The 15,970-nt window shown below is 42.7% G+C and overlaps 1 protein-coding gene across 6 annotated transcripts in view; it reads right to left on the bottom strand.

Annotated features, from left to right (window-relative positions):
- Positions 1–12,758: 12,758 nt before the first annotated feature.
- LOC139556097 (NLR family CARD domain-containing protein 3-like) overlaps positions 12,759–15,970 on the bottom strand; it is a 30,303-nt gene continuing 27,091 nt past the window's right edge. For all 6 annotated transcript variants that reach the window (XM_071369632.1, XM_071369634.1, XM_071369630.1 and 3 more), the window contains 4 exons: positions 14,986–15,159; positions 14,721–14,894; positions 13,854–14,027; positions 12,759–13,249 (listed from right to left, as the gene is read on the bottom strand). In XM_071369632.1, coding sequence (XP_071225733.1) covers positions 13,216–13,249; positions 13,854–14,027; positions 14,721–14,894; positions 14,986–15,159 — 556 coding nt within the window. In that variant the 3' untranslated portion in view covers positions 12,759–13,215. The remainder of the gene's footprint in view (positions 13,250–13,853; positions 14,028–14,720; positions 14,895–14,985; positions 15,160–15,970) is intronic.

Below are 15,970 nucleotides of genomic sequence, written 5' to 3'. Positions count from 1 at the left end.
ATCGGGTTCAAATCCGGGCTCTGGCTGGGCCACTCAAGGACATTCAAAGACTTGTCCCAAAGCCACTCCTATGTTGTCTTGGCTGTGTGCTTAGGGTCGTTGTCCTGTTGGAAGGTGAACCTTTGCCTCAGTCTGAGGTCCTGAGGGACCTGGAGCAAGTTTTCATCAAGGATCTCTCTGTACTTTACTCCGTTCATATTTTCCTCGATTCCGACTGGTCTCCCGGTCCCTGCCACTGTAAAACATCCCCACAGCATGATGCTGCCACCACCATGCTTCACCGTAGGAATGGTGCCAGGTTTCCTCCAGACGTGACGCTTGGCATTTAGGCTAAAGAGTTCAAACTTGGTTTCATCAGACCAGAGAATCTGAGAGTCTTTAGGTGACTTTTGGCAAACACCAACAGGGCTGTCATGTGCCTTTTACTGAGGAGTGGCTTCCGTCTGTTCACTCTACCATAAAGGCTTGATTGGTGGAGAGTGGCAGAGATGATTGTCCTTATGGAAGCTTCTCCCATCTTCACATAGGAACTCTAGAGCTCTGTCAGAGTGACCATTGGGTTCTTGGTCACCTCCCTGGCCAAGGCCCTTCCCCCATGATTTCTCCGTTTGGCAGGGCGGCCAGCTCCAAGTAGAGTCTTGGTGGTTCTAAACTTCTTCCATTTAAGAATGATGGAGGCCACTGTGTTCTTGAGGATCTTCAGTGCTGCAGAAATGTTTTGGTACCCTTCCCCAGATCTGTACCTCGACACAATCATGTCTTGGAGCTCTACGAGCACTGTCAACTGTGGGACCGTATATAGACAGGTGTGTGCCTTTCCAAATCATGTACAATCAATTTAATTTCTCACAGGTGGACTCCAATCAAGTTGCAGAAACATCTCAAGGATGATCAATGGACACAGGATGCACTTGAGCTGAATTTCGAGTCTCATAGCAAAGGGTCTGAATACTTATATAAATAAGTTATTTCTGCTTTTTATTTTAATTACATTTTTTAAAAATCTAAAAACCTGTTTTCACTTTGTCATTATGGGGTAATGTGTGTAGATAGCTGAGGATAAAAAAAAAAAAGTAATCTTTTTTAGAATAAGGCTGTAACATAACAAAATGTGGGAAAAGTCATTGGGTCTGAATGTATGAAATTAGTAATTATTACCTTCACCACCTGGGGGCGGCCCATCAAGTCCAGAACCCATTAAAGCAGTATGAAAACATTATTAAAGTGACTAGTGTTCCATTATTAAAGTGACCAATGATTCCATGGCTATGTACATAGGGCAGCAGCCTCTAAGGTGCATGGTTGAGTAACCGGGTGGTAGCCGGCTAGTGATGGCCTTGAGATAGAAGCTGTTTTTCAGTCTCTCGGTCCCAGCTTTGATGCCCATGTACGGACTTCGCCTTCTGGATGATAGCAGGGTGAACAGGCCGTGGCTCGGGTGGTTGATGTCCTTGATGATCTTTTTGGCGTTCCTGTGACATCGGGTGCTGTAGGTGTCCTGGAGGGCAGGCAGTGTGAGCCCTGTGAGCCCTGCGGTGGCAGGCGGTGCAGTTATCGTACCAGGCAGTGATACAGCCCAACAGGATGCTCTCAATTGTGCATCTGTAAAAGTTTGTGAGGGTCTTAGGGGCCAAGCTGAATTTCTTCAGCCTTCTGAGGTTGAAGAGGTGCTGTTGCGCCTTCTTCACCACACTGTCTGTGTGGGTGGACCTTTTCAGATTGTCAGTGGTGTGTACTAAGAAGAACTTGAAGCTTTTCACCTTCTCCACCTCAGTCCCGTTGATGTGGATAGTGTTGTGCTCCCTCTGCTGTCTCCTGAAGTTCACGATCAACTCCTTGGTTTTGTTGACGTTGAGGGAGAGGTTCTTTTCCTGGCACCACTCCGCCAGGTCCCTCACCTGCTCCCTGTAGGCTGTCTCGTCATTGTTGGTAATCAGGCCTACTACTGTTGTGTCATCTGCAAACTTGATGATTCCCTGTTAACCCCATGGGTTAACAGGGAGTACAGGAAGGGGCTGAGCACGCACCCTTGTGGGGCCCCTGTGTTGAGGATCAGCGTAGTGGAGGTTTTGTTTCCTACCTTCACCAACTGGGGGCGGCCCCTCAGGAAGTCCAGGACCCAGTTGCATAGGGTGGGGTTCAGACCCAGGGCCCCAAGCTTAATGATAAGCTTGGAGGGTACTATGGTGTTGAAGGCTGAGCTATAGTCAATGAACAGCATTCTTACATAGGTATTCCTTTTGTCCAGATGGGATAGGGCAGCGTGTAGTGCATCGTCTGTGGATCTATTGGGGCGGTATGCAAATTGAAGTGGCTCTCGGGTGTCATGTAAGGTGGAGGTGCTATGATCCTGAGCTTGCCTCTCAAAGCCATTCATGATGACAGAAGTGAGTGCTACGGGGCGATAGTAATTTATTTCAGTTAACTTTGCTTTCTTGGGTACAGGAACAATGGTGGACATCTTGAAGCAAGTGGAGACTGCAGACTGGGATAAGGAGAGATTGAATATGTCTGTAAACACTCCAGCCATCTATTCTGCGCATGCCCTGAGGATGCGGCTAGAGATGCTGCATCCTCAGAGCCTTGCTAGGGTTAACACGCTTAAATGTCTTACTCACTCGGCCATGGAGAACAAGTGCCTACAGTCCTTGGGAGCGGGCCGTATTGGTGGCTGTCCCCGGGGACAGACGCTCAGAGAGGGGGGGTTGACCCCTGCCCAAGGCCACCAGGGGGCGCCACTACATCCAGCCAGCTCCCTTCCCCAGGGCTTTGGGGGGAAAGGAACAGATGAGGTGGAGGCTGACCCATGGAGGGGACCTACCCCCGCCAATGGCCACCAGGGGGCACCAGTACATCCAGCCAGCTCCCTGCACCAGGAAGATGAGGGGAGAGGGCTGAGGCCGACTAAGGGAGGGGTGGGCCGTCCCCCATAAAGGGGTCCGACCCCTGCCCAAGGCAATCAGGGGCGCCAACACATCCACCCAGCTCCCTTCCCTAGGGAGGTTGCCCGACCGCCACCAGCGGCCATCAGGGTGCGTTACTACATCCAGTCAGCTGCCTGCCCCAGGGATATGGGGAGGGCCAGAGAGGGCTGAGGCCAACCCAGGGAGGTGGGCCGACCCCCACCCAAGGCAACCAGGGGCGCCACTACATACACCTAGCTCCATGCACTAGGGAGGTCGGGGGAGAGGGCCAGAGAGGGATGGCGCCGACCCGGGATAGGGGGGACCAACACTCAGGGAGTGGGGCCAACCCTCACCCACGGTCACCACTACATCCACCCAGCTCCCTGCACCAGGGAAAGGGTGGGGGGGGGCGGCCAGAGAAGGCTGGGGCCGACTCAGGGATGGGGGCTGACCCCCGCCCGTGGCCACCAGTGGACGCTACATCCAGCCAGCTTCCTGCCCAGGGAATGGGGGGAGAGGGCCGGAGGGTGCTGGGGCCGACCCAGTAAGGGCGGCTAACTCCTGGAGAGGGGGCCCAATCCCCAACCACGGCCACAAAGGGGAGCCACTAGAGAGACCCAGCTACCTGCACCAGGAAAAGGGGGGGAGAGGGCCGGAAAGGGGTGGGGCCAACTCAGGGAAGGGGGGCCGACCCCCGGAGAGGGTGCCTGATCTCCGCCTACTGCCAAGGCCGCAATGGGGTGCCATTCCATACAGCCAGCTGCCCCAGCTGTAGGCCTCAGCCTGCCCTCCACACAACATAGGCTCAAAAAGGGTGACAGAGCAGACAACCTCAACAGAGGAACATATAGAACGCTCCGTAGCTCCTTTTGCATAGAGTGTGTAGAGTCCTTAAACATAACCCTATTTTCACTGCAATTTCAACGTATGATCATGTTGACATTAGATTGATGTAACAACCTGTTAGTCAGGTTAAGTCATTGTTTTTTAATTGAACTTTTACCCTAATTTCAATGTTTACAACGCTGGTTGAAATTAGATGAAAACCATACTGGTTGATGACTTTTGCACATCCAAATGTGTTTTCAAGGTAGATTCCACACATTAGGCCGACAATAACGTTGAAACAACATTGATTCAACCAGTGTGTGCTCAGTGGGCTGGAGCTGTTTGGCGGCCATATTAGAAAATGTGTACCCTATGATTAAATCGGTAATAGCTAGGCATCATTGTTTAGACTTCCCCTAGCTTTATGTACAATTTGGTGCACTCATTATGAAGACATTTTTTGAAAATGGTGGTATGGAAATTCTTACACAGGGACATTCGAAGTCAATCTTAAATGACTCATTGTTTATTGTCAGCGCGTTGGAGAGGTTCCAACCAACTCAATGCACCATAGTACACATGTCAATCAGGAGCTCTCCCTTGGCAGACCCAGCAGTTGTCTTATATACAGCTATACACAGACAAGTTATATTTGCATGATTTAGCATAATTAATTCATCATTACCGTTTTTTTCCATTCATGTGACCGACCAATACTGTTTCATAACATGTGACAGACCAACATCTCATGAGGCTTCTCCTCTCTAAGCTGAGACCTTGAAACTGAGATATCGTTTGTTTGTTCTCAAAACAACGTCATTCGTTCTCAAAACACGGTCTGGGCGTACTGCCAAATTGCAGCTACTGATAGTGAGGATTTATACAGTCAGCCACTTATCTCAGCACACTGGTCACCATAGCAACACCCATCCATAGCACACGCTCCAGCAAGTATATTTCACTGGTCATCCCCAAAGCCAACACCTCTTTTGGCCGCCTTTCCTTCCAGTTCTTTGCTGCCAATGACTGGAACGAATTGCAAAAATCACTGAAGCTGGAGACTTATATCTCCCTCTCTAACTTTAAGCATCAGCTGTCAGAGCAGCTTACCGATCACTGTACCATCTGTAAATATCACACCCAACTACCTCATCCCCATATTGTTATTTTTTTGTTGTTGCTCTTTTGCACCCCAGTATTTCTACTTGCACATCATCATCTGCACATCTATCACTCCAGTGTTAATTGCTAAATTGTAATTTTTTCGCCACTATGGCCTATTTATTGCCTTACCTCCCTAATTTTACTACATTTGCACACACTGTACATAGATTTTTCTATTGTGTTATTGACTGTACTTTTGTTTATCCCATGTGTAACTCTGTGTTGTTGTTTTTGTCGCACTGCTTTGCTTTATCTTGGCCAGGTCACAGGTGAATATGAGAACTTGTTCTCAACTGGCCTACCTGGTTAAATAAAGGTGGATTGTTTTTGTTTTTTAAATGAACACAGAAATTGGTTTATAGAACAGCACATGAATAGAACACAGAAATTAGTTATACGAATATTATTAGTTATAAGAATAGCACAAGCATAAACATTTCCCTTACAATGTACATCTTTGCTGGACATAATGCATTTCTATGGGATTTCATATAGGGTGCAATGTACTGGGAGTTACTTAATGTTAAAGTTATAGAATCATATTGAATATAATTTCAATCAATAGAAATACAGTACCAGTCAAAAGTTTGGACACACCTACTCATTCAAGTTTGTTTAAAATTTCTACATTGTAGAATAATAGTGAAGACATCAAAACGATGAAATAACACATATGGAATAATGTAGTAACCAGAAAAGTGTTAAACAAATGAAGATATATTTTATAATTGAGATTCTTCAAAGTAGCCACCCTTTGCCTTGATGACAATTAACACATGAGCCTTCTTAAAAGTACATTTGTGGAATTTCTTTCCTTCTTCATGCGTTTGAGCCAATCAGTTATGTTGTGACAAGGTAGGGGTGGTATACAGAAGATAGCCCTATTTGGTAGAAGACCAAGTCCATATTACGGCAAGAACAGCTCAAATAACCAAAGAGAAACGACAGTCCATCATTACTTTCAGACATGAAGGTCAGTCAATCCGGAAAAATTAAAGAACTTTTGACGTTTCTTCAAATGCAGTCACAAAAACCATCAAGCACTATGATGCAACTGGCCCTCATGAGGACCGCCAGAGGAAAGGAAGACCCAGAGTTACCTCTGCTGCAGAGGATAAGTTCATTAGTTACCAGCCTCAGAAATTGGTAATTAACTGCACCTCAGATTGAAACCCAAATAAATGCTTCACAGAGTTCAAGTAACAGACACATCTCAACATCAACTGTTCAGAGGTGACCCAAAACACACCTCCAGGCTGTGTAAGGGCTATTTGACCAAGAAGGAGAGTGATGGAGTGCTGCATCAGATGACCTGGCCTTCACAATCACCCAACCTCAACCTAATTGAGATGGTTTGAGATGAGTTGAACAGCATAGTGAAGGAAAAGCAGCAAACAAGTGCTCAGCATATGTGGAAACTCCTTCAAGACTGTTGGAAAAGCATTCCTGGTGACTACGTCATGAAGCTGGTTGAGAGAATGCAAAGAGTGTGCAACGCTAGAGCTAGGGCTTGTAAGTAAGCATTTCACGGGAAGGTCTACACTTGTTGTATTCGGCACATGTGACAAATAAAGTTTGATTTGAAGCTGTCATCAAGGCAAAGGGTGGCTACCCCGCCTAATAGGAGGTTATAAGATATACTGTAGAATTGAAGTCGGAAGTTCACATACACTTAGGTTGGAGTCATTAAAACTAATTTTTCAACCACTCCACAAATTTCTTGTTAACAAACTATAGTTTTGGCAAGTCGGTTTGGACATCTACTTTGTGCATGACACAAGTCATTTTTCCATTCAATTGTTTACAAACAGATTATTTCACTTATAATTCACTGTATCACAATTCCAGTGGGTCAGAAGTTTACATACACTAAGTTGACTGTGCCTTTAAACAGCTTGGAAAATTCCAGAAAATTATATCATGGCTTAAGAAGCTTCTGATAGGCTAATTGACATCATTTGAGTCAATTGGAGGTGTACCTGTGGATGTATTTCAAGGCATACTTTCACACTCAGTGCCTCTTTGCTTGACATCATGGGAAAATCAAAAGAAATCAGCCAAGACATCAGAAAAAAATTGTAGACCCCCACATGTCTGGTTCATCCTTGGGAGCAATTTCCAAACGCCTGAAGGTACCACGTTCATCTGTACAAACAATAGTACGCAAGTATAAACACTATGGGACCACGCAGCCGTCATACCGCTCAGGAAGGAGACGCGTTCTGTCTCCTAGAGATGAACGTAATTTGGTGCGAAAAGTGCTATCAATCCTAGAACAACAGCAAAGGACATTGTGAAGATGCTGGAGGAAACAGGTACAAAAGTATATATATCCACAGTAAAACGAGTCCTATATCGACATAACCTGAAAGGCCGCTCAGCAAGGAAGAAGCCACTGCTCCAAAACTGCCATAAAAAAAGCCAGACTTCGGTTTGCATCTGCACATGGGGACAAAGATCTACCTTTTTGAGAAATGTCCTCTGGTCTGATGAAACAAAAATAGAACTGTTTGGCCATAATGACCATTGTTATGTTTGGAGGAAAAATGGGGAGGCTTGCAAGCTGAAGAACACCATGCCAACCGTGAAGCACAGGGGTGGCAGCATCATGTTGTGGGGGTGCTTTGCTGCAGGAGGGACTGGTACACTTCTGAAAATCGATGGCATCATGAGGAAATAATATTATGTGGATATATTGAAGCAACATCTCAAGGCAACAAAGTCAAGGTATTGGAGTGGCCATCACAAAGCCCTGACCTAAATCCTATAGAAAATTTGTGGGCAGAACTGAAAAAGCATGTGCGAGCAAGGAGGCCTATAAACCTGACTCAGTTACACCAGTTCTGTCAGGAGGAATGGGCCAAAATTCACCCAGCTTATTGTGGGAGGTTCTGTAAGGTTACCCGAAACATTTGACCCAAGTTAACAATTTAAAGGCAATGCTACCAAATACTAATTGAGTGCGTGTAAACTTCTGACCCACTCGGAATGTGATGAAAGAAATACAAGCTGAAATAAATCATTCTCTCTACTATTATTCTGACATTTCACATTCTTAAAATAAAGTGGTGATCCTAACTGACCTAAAACAGGGAATTTTTACTCGGATTAAAAGTCAGGAATTGTGAAAAACTGAGTTTAAATGTATTTGGCTAAGGTGTACGTAAACTTCCGACTTCAACAGTACATGTCCTGAGCAAATTATTCAAGCCATTGCACAAATAAAACATAGTGAATAGGCATATTTTATGATTTGTAGGTGACTAATATGCCCAAGCAGTAAACTAGGCCATGACATATGTTATACAATATATAAAATGTATACACTACCGGTCTATGCTAAGTTTTAGAATACCTACTCATTCAAGGGTTTTTCTTTATTTTTTACTATTTTCTACATTGTAGAATAATAGTGAAGACATCAAAACTATGAAATAACACAGGAATCATGTAGTAAAGTGTTAAAGAAATCAATATATATTTTATATTTGAGATTCTTCAAATAGCCACCCAGTGCCTTGATGACAGCTTTGTGTTATTTCATAGTTTTGATGTCTTCACTATTATTCTATAACGTAGAAAATAGTAAAAACAAAGAAAAACCCTTGAATGAGTCGGTGTTCTAAAGCTTTTGACCGGTACTGTAAAAAAAAAAAAAATCACCACATTGGGGAAAGTAAGTAGTGTGGACACTTTGTCACTGGTGTAACATTCCAAATGCACGTTGATGTGCTAAACTGTGTTCGTGACCAATACACTTTAATTTTATTTAATCACTATTTGAAGCCACCATTGCCACAGCAATTCAAGTGTAATTTAATTAAGAACAACTGACATGAAATAGCTTTTTTTAAATACAGTCAGCCACCTTGCATACATCATTCACAAAAACAACAAAAAAATCATAGGAATTTACAATATCCCAATCCAAATCCAAATAGTGTTCAACATAAATCAAATCAAATGTATTTATATAGCCCTTCTTACATCAGCTGATATCTCAAAGTGCTGTACAGAAACCCAGCCTAAAACCCCAAACAGCAAGCAATGCAGGTGTAGAAGCACGTTTTTGCATGAATGATTGTAAAGGATCTTCATTGATCACACCTTTGATTACACATTGGATAGATATTATGGAAATGATTGATTGCCTGTTAATTTAGACATACAATAGACATACATTGGGTAATGTATATCTATTGCCTATTGTGAAAACTGTGTAATTTACTGTAAATTACAGTACTGGAGCATATTACTTTCAGCACTTCTAAGGGAGATTTGAAACTAGTTTCTTGCATTGTTTGCTATTGGATTATCTGTAACGATCGTCGTATAGAGGAGAAGGAGAAGACCAAGGTGCAGCGTGGTAAGTATTCATAATTCCTTTTAATGAATACGAATACAAGAACAAAACAACAAAAACGATAAACGAACAGTTCTGCAAGGTGACATACACTAAACAGAAAACAACCACCAACAAACACAGGTGGGAACAGGCTACCTAAGTATGATTCTCAATCAGAGACAACGATAGACAGCTGCCTCTGATTGAGAACCATACCAGGCCAAACACACAGAAATACAAAACAAGGACAACATAGAACACCAGACATAGAATGCCCACCCAAACTCACGCCCTGACCAACCAAAATAGAGACATAAAAAGGATCTCTACGGCGTGACATTATCTGGTAGTTAATACGACTAAATTGAAATTATCTAATTATGTTGTTTTGGTGATTAAACCAAAGTTCTCATTACATGTCACAATAAATGTATATGTTGAAACAATGGTTGTGTGGTGAGATGTTTACAATCCAAATGAAGACAAAATGACAGGTTTTAAATGAAAAACTGGCCAGTTTGGAGTTTTATACTTGGAGTTGTGAAAATGCACCACATACTTGTGAAAATAGTACCAAAGTGATTACAAAAAACTAAACATGCTGTTAGTTGTGTGTAACTCTGTAACTAAACATGCCATTAGTTGGGTGTAACTCTGTAACTAAACATGCCATTAGTTGGGTGTAACTCTGTAACTAAACCTGCCATTAGTTGGGTGTAACTCTGTAACTAAACATGCCATTAGTTGGGTGTAACTCTGTAACTAAACATGCCATTGGTTGTGTGTAACTCTGTAACTAAACATGCCATTAGTCGGGTGTAACTCTGTAACTAAACATCCCATTAGTTGGGTGTAACTGTAACTTAACATGCCATTAGTTGGGTGTAACTCTGTAACTAAACATGCCATTAGTTGGGTGTAACTCTGTAACTAAACATGCCATTAGTTGGGTGTAACTCTGTAACTAAACATGCCATTAGTTGGGAGTAACTCTGTAACTAAACATGCCATTAGTTGGGAGTAACTCTGTAACTAAACATGCCATTAGTTGGGTGTAACTCTGTAACTAAACATGCCATTAGTTGGGTGTAACTCTGTAACTAAACATGCCATTAGTTGGGTGTAACTCTGTAACTAAACATGCCATTAGTTGGGTGTAACTCTGTAACTAAACATGCCATTAGTTGGGAGTAACTCTGTAACTAAACATGCCATTGGTTGGGTGTAACTGTAACTTAACATGCCATTGTAGTGAACATGCAGTACATGTGATTGAAGTCATGGAATGGTCTGGGGAGTTTGAGGTGTTTCAGGTGGAACTATGAATTACAGTGTGTGTGTGTGTGTGTTTGTTTTTGTATAAGTCGTATGAGTAAGCAGTGTTAGCTACCTGTCTAGGCTGGTAGGGAAGGCAGGAATGACTGTAGATATGTTTTAAAGGCTAAGCGATCTTTGTACCTCCTAGGTCAGCCCTCCTTCTCTTCAAATTCTGCAGAGCCTCATCCATAGTCTTCTGGCTGTAGTCCTCACTCTTACTGACGTCCAGAAAGACACACACAAGGTCAAAGGGTCATCACCAAAACATATTAAAGGCCCAAGACATAGACATTTAAATATGTTGCCTACCTGCTACAAATTATGAGATGTAAACATTAACTGTCAAACAATGTCACTGTTTACCTTTGGATTTGGATTAACACCAAACAGAATGACATGGCTAAATGTGTTCGTAAACAACTTGAACTGACTTGAGACAAGGGTTGGAAGGAGAGAACACTCACAGAAAGAAGGGGAACTCTGGGTACAGGCTCAGCATGACCAGTGGGTCGCCCATCAGAGTGCCTAGGAGGGAGGGTGGGGAGAGAGAGAAGTGGAGAGAGAAGAGGAGAACGAAGAGGGGCCAGATAGGTCTGGTCGACCGGCTGGTCAGATAGGACCGGTCTGGCCGGGCAGATAGGGTGGTCCGACCGGCCAGATGGAACCAGTCGGCCTGACAGATGGGACCAGTCGGCCAACCAGATAGGTTGAGCCTCGACACAATCCTGTCCCGGAGCTCTACGGACAATTCCTTCGACCTCATGGCTTTCGCTCTGACATGCACTGTCAAGTGTGGGACCTTATAAAGGTGTGTGCCTTTCCAAATCATGTCCAATCAATTGAATTTACCACAAGTGGACACCAGTCAAGTTGTAGAAACATCTAAAAGGATGATCAATGAAAACAGGATGCACCTGAGCTCCATTTGAGTCTCATAGCAAAGGGTCTGAATACTTTTGTATCTAAGGTATTTCTGTGTTTTTTATTTATTTGATAAATTTGCAAAAATTCTAAAAACCTGTTTTCGCTTTGTCATTATGGGGTATTGTGCATAGATTGATGAGAAATAAATCATATTTAATCAGTTTAAAATAGGGCTGTAAAGTGACAAAATGTGGAAAAAGTCAAGGGGTCTGAATACTTTCCGTGTGCGTTACAACACTCCTATTCGGCTGGAGTGTCGTAAAGCACTCTGGAGTAGTGGAAACGCATTCTCTGGAGTGATGAATCATGTTTCACCATCTGGCAGTCGGATGGACGAACCTGGGTTTGGCGGATGCCAGGAGAACGCTACCTGCCCCACTGCATAGTGCCAACTGTTTGGTGGAGGAGGAATAGTGGTCTGGGGCTGTTTTTCATGGTTCAGGCGCCTTAGTTCCAGTAAAAGGGAAATCTTAACGCTACAGCATACAATGACATTCTAGACGATACTGTGCTTCCAACTTTGTGGCAACAGTTTGGGGAAGACCCTTTCCTGTTTCAGCATGACAATGCCCCTGTGAACAAAGCGAGGTCCGTACAGAAATATTTTTTTTGAGATCGGTGTGGAAGAACTTGGCTGGCTTGCACAGGGCCCTGAACTCATCCCCATCGAACACCTTTGGGATGAATTGGAACGGCGACTGAGAGCGAGGCCTAATCACCCAACATCAGCGCCCAACCTCACTAATGCTTGTGTCTGAATGGAAGCAAGTCCCCGCAGCAATGTTCCAACATCAAGTGGAAAGCCTTCCTAGGAGGCTGTAATAGCAGCAAATGGGGGACCAACTCCATATTAATGCTCATGATTTTGGAGTGAGCTGTTCGACGAGCAGGTGTCCACATATGTCAAATGAGGTACTGGCAAATTACACTATGAAGGAATTATACTTTGAAATCTGTCAATTTTCCACTTGATCACTTCCCTTTACTGGAATGACTGGTATAAACTAGCCCATACCTCCACCATTTCAATGCTATTAGATTTGTGGGATGTAGTGAACAAGTTCACACTTCAGGAGATTTGGGATGCATCCCGGTTTGCGACAGGTAGCCTAGCAGCTAGAGCAATGGGCCAGTAACCGAAAGGTGGCTGGTTCAAATATTATGGGTGTCTGTCCTGTTATAGCACCAAAAATTATCAGCTAATAGGGTAAAACATTTTATATCCTGTGTTTGATGACAGATGTAAAATAATAATTCCACAAGTGACAAAGGCAAATTATAAATCTGTTAATGCTTCTTTATTGAAATAGATTGAACATGCATAACTGGAAAACAAATAACGTACCATAGTGATGTGCCTGAATAACTGTCCCAGCCTCTAGACTCATCGCATACATTGAAAAATGAACAGGTTGTAGAAAAATCACCCACATAATAAAATATCTACAGACATGTAAGAATGCATCCGCTCAGTACACTGTGTCTTTGGATACAGTCAGTCATTCATTATGTCATAAAACATCTACAGAGATGTACAAACATCTACAAATATTTATCAGTACAAATATATATATGCTCTGTACATTGTGTCTTTGGATACAGGCAGTCATTCATTATGTCATAAAACATTACAGACATGTACAAACATCTACAAATATTTATCAGTACAAATATATATCTGCTCTGTACATTGTGTTTTTGGATACATAATTCATCCATTATGTCCTTCGATCATTTCTCTCTCCCCACAGGATAAGGCCATGCACTGTTGATAGATTGATAAACATAAACAATCATTCAGGTCAAAGATACAGATACCCATATTTGATTAATGTCCCAAAAGAATGCAACTATTGATCAACATTAATATCAAAATACCTGGGTTAAAATAACAATTTGAAATCTTTCAAATACTTTTAGTGTTTGATGTTGCCTTCCAATAGTGCCAGCTGGGAAGGGTTTGCACTCGACTATTCTATTGGTTCTATTGATAAATGAAAGTACAAATCAAGCCCAGCTAATGTATTTAAAATGACTTCAAAATAGTATTTGAACTCAGATCTGATATAGATTTTCTGGACCCAGTTTTTCCAAAAACATTTAATCCAGATCAAAAATGTGTTGTATTAAATTCGGATCCCCCTCCAGCTGTGGTCCCTTTTTTATTTTGGGATGTCGTATTAAGACAAAATGAAAAATCCCATTATATCCTACAAAAAATATGTTATATGACATTAAGTCTAAATATTGTCATCCTGTGTGTTTCCAAAATCGAATGGGGGAAACCGGATTGAGACAGCACAGGATAATTTTGATCTAGATTAAATGTTTTTGAAAAACTGGGCCCTCAACAATTCAGAAGCCCTAACCTCAGTGTCTCCAGCTTAAAGGTCGGGTCCTCCATTACGGCAGAGAGCAGTCTCAATCCAGAGTACCCAGGGTAGTTGTTGTCTAGATTAATTTCTCTCAGGTGTGACGGGTTGGACAACAGAGCTGAAGCCAGAGAAGAACATCCCTCATCTGTGACTCTACAGCGTGACAGTCTGCAGAAAAAGTGAGTGAGGGAGGAGAAAGACCAAGAGAGCAAGGAGGGAGAAAATATGAAAACACTGTCTGTAAGCCCTAGTTACATTGCTCAGATAAGCAGACTCAAAACAGCAATTCTGTAATCAAGTATTATTACCTAAAGGCATGGTAATTGACTTGCCAGCAAAGAGATTAATATTACATGTGCAATAGAAAATAATGTACTGTATGTGTGTTCTCGCCACCAGAGGGAGAAAAGGCTTAGATAAAACACCCAGGTTTCCTCACACACACACATTGTGTGTTAGTGTTATGTGTATACACTTGTGTATCTTACAGATATCCACCTGCTGCCTTCACCAGGGTTGGGGTAAATTCCAGGCAACTCAGAAAGTAAACCAAATCCCAAATTTTCCTAATTGAAAAACATTGCGAGAAAATAATGATAGGAATGTCAGTGTACTTCCTGAATTGACCCCAACCCTGGCCTACACCGAACCCAGCTCAGAAATCAGTGTGATTGAATATGACTGAATAACCTGATTGAATGTCTCAGCATAACATTATCTTCCAAAGTGTAGTCATTCTGATGTACTGTTTTTGTTGTGGTGCTAATTTATGTGATTCAAGTGGATGATACCATAGAATTGGAATTAGCCAATTAGCCATAGTCTGAGGGTATATGTTAATTATATTTCTATGGAGCTTACCTGAGTGTCTTCACTTTACAGTGAGGACTCCCCAATCCAACACAGAGCAGTTCCATCCCTGAATTCTTCAGCTCGTTGCCACTCAGGTCCAGCTCTCTCAGACTACAGCACTTTGAGCTGAGAGCTGAGGCCAGGGCACCACAACATCTCTCAGTGAGATTGCAGTCCTTCAAGCTAAAGGAAATACCATTTTTGTTTGGAATGTGTTAAAATCTCTTTAGTTAAAATAACATATACCTTGTAATATGATGGTCACAATACGTACTGCAATGTCTCCAGATTACAATGCAGATTTTCCAGTACGGCAGAGAGCAGGTTTACTCCTGAATCTCCTAGACTATTCCCACTCATGTCCAGCTCTCTCAGGAATGAGGGATTTGTCTTGAGTGCTGAAGACAAGAAGGAAATCCCGTTCGCTGTGACACCACAATCTGACAGCCTACAGAGAGAAGGATAAAAATTCAGACAGTCTTGGACTTCACACAACTTATCTTTGATAAATTGGGATAAGACATATTTATCAATGTATCATAATCATCCAATAAGTAGTAGTGTATCATTTGTAGATTCAATACGATCATCCAATATACTGTACATTGCAATATATCATTTGTTGATTCATATACATTGTTAAATAATATGAATCATCTGTCACCTTCATGATTGTCTAACTTCTCCATTATCTAACTCAAGTTTAATCAATCGAAGTGATTAACTTTGTGATACTTCATTTACACTATATGACCAAAAGTATTTTGGAAACCTGCTCGTCGAACATCTCATTTCAAATTCATGGGCATTAATATGGAGTTGGTCCCTCATTTCCTGCTATAACAGCCTCCACTCTTATGGGAAGGCTTTCCACTAGATGTTGGAACATTGCTGCGGGGACAACTTGCTTCCATTCAGCCACAAGAGCATTAGTGAGGTCGGGCACTGATGTTGGTCGATTAGGACTGGCTTGCATTCAGCGTTCCAATTAATCTCAAAGGTGTTCGATACGGTTGAGGTCAAGGCTCTGTGCAAGCCAGTCAAGTTCTTTCACACAGACCTCGACAAACCATTTCTGTATGGACCTTGCTTTGTGCACGGGGGGCACTGTCATGCTGACACAGGAAAGGGCCTTCCCCAAACTGTTGCAAGCACAGAATCATCTAGAATGTCATTGTAAGCTGTAGCATTATGAGGGCCCTAGCCCAACCATGAAAAACAGCCCCAGACCATTATTTCTCCTCCACCAAACTTTACAG

This window comes from Salvelinus alpinus, chromosome 27 (genome assembly GCF_045679555.1).
Source record: "Salvelinus alpinus chromosome 27, SLU_Salpinus.1, whole genome shotgun sequence".
Classification (NCBI taxonomy): Eukaryota; Metazoa; Chordata; class Actinopteri; order Salmoniformes; family Salmonidae; genus Salvelinus; species Salvelinus alpinus.
Note: the sequence above shows the minus strand (reverse complement) of the source record. Positions and strands in the feature narration are given on the sequence as shown.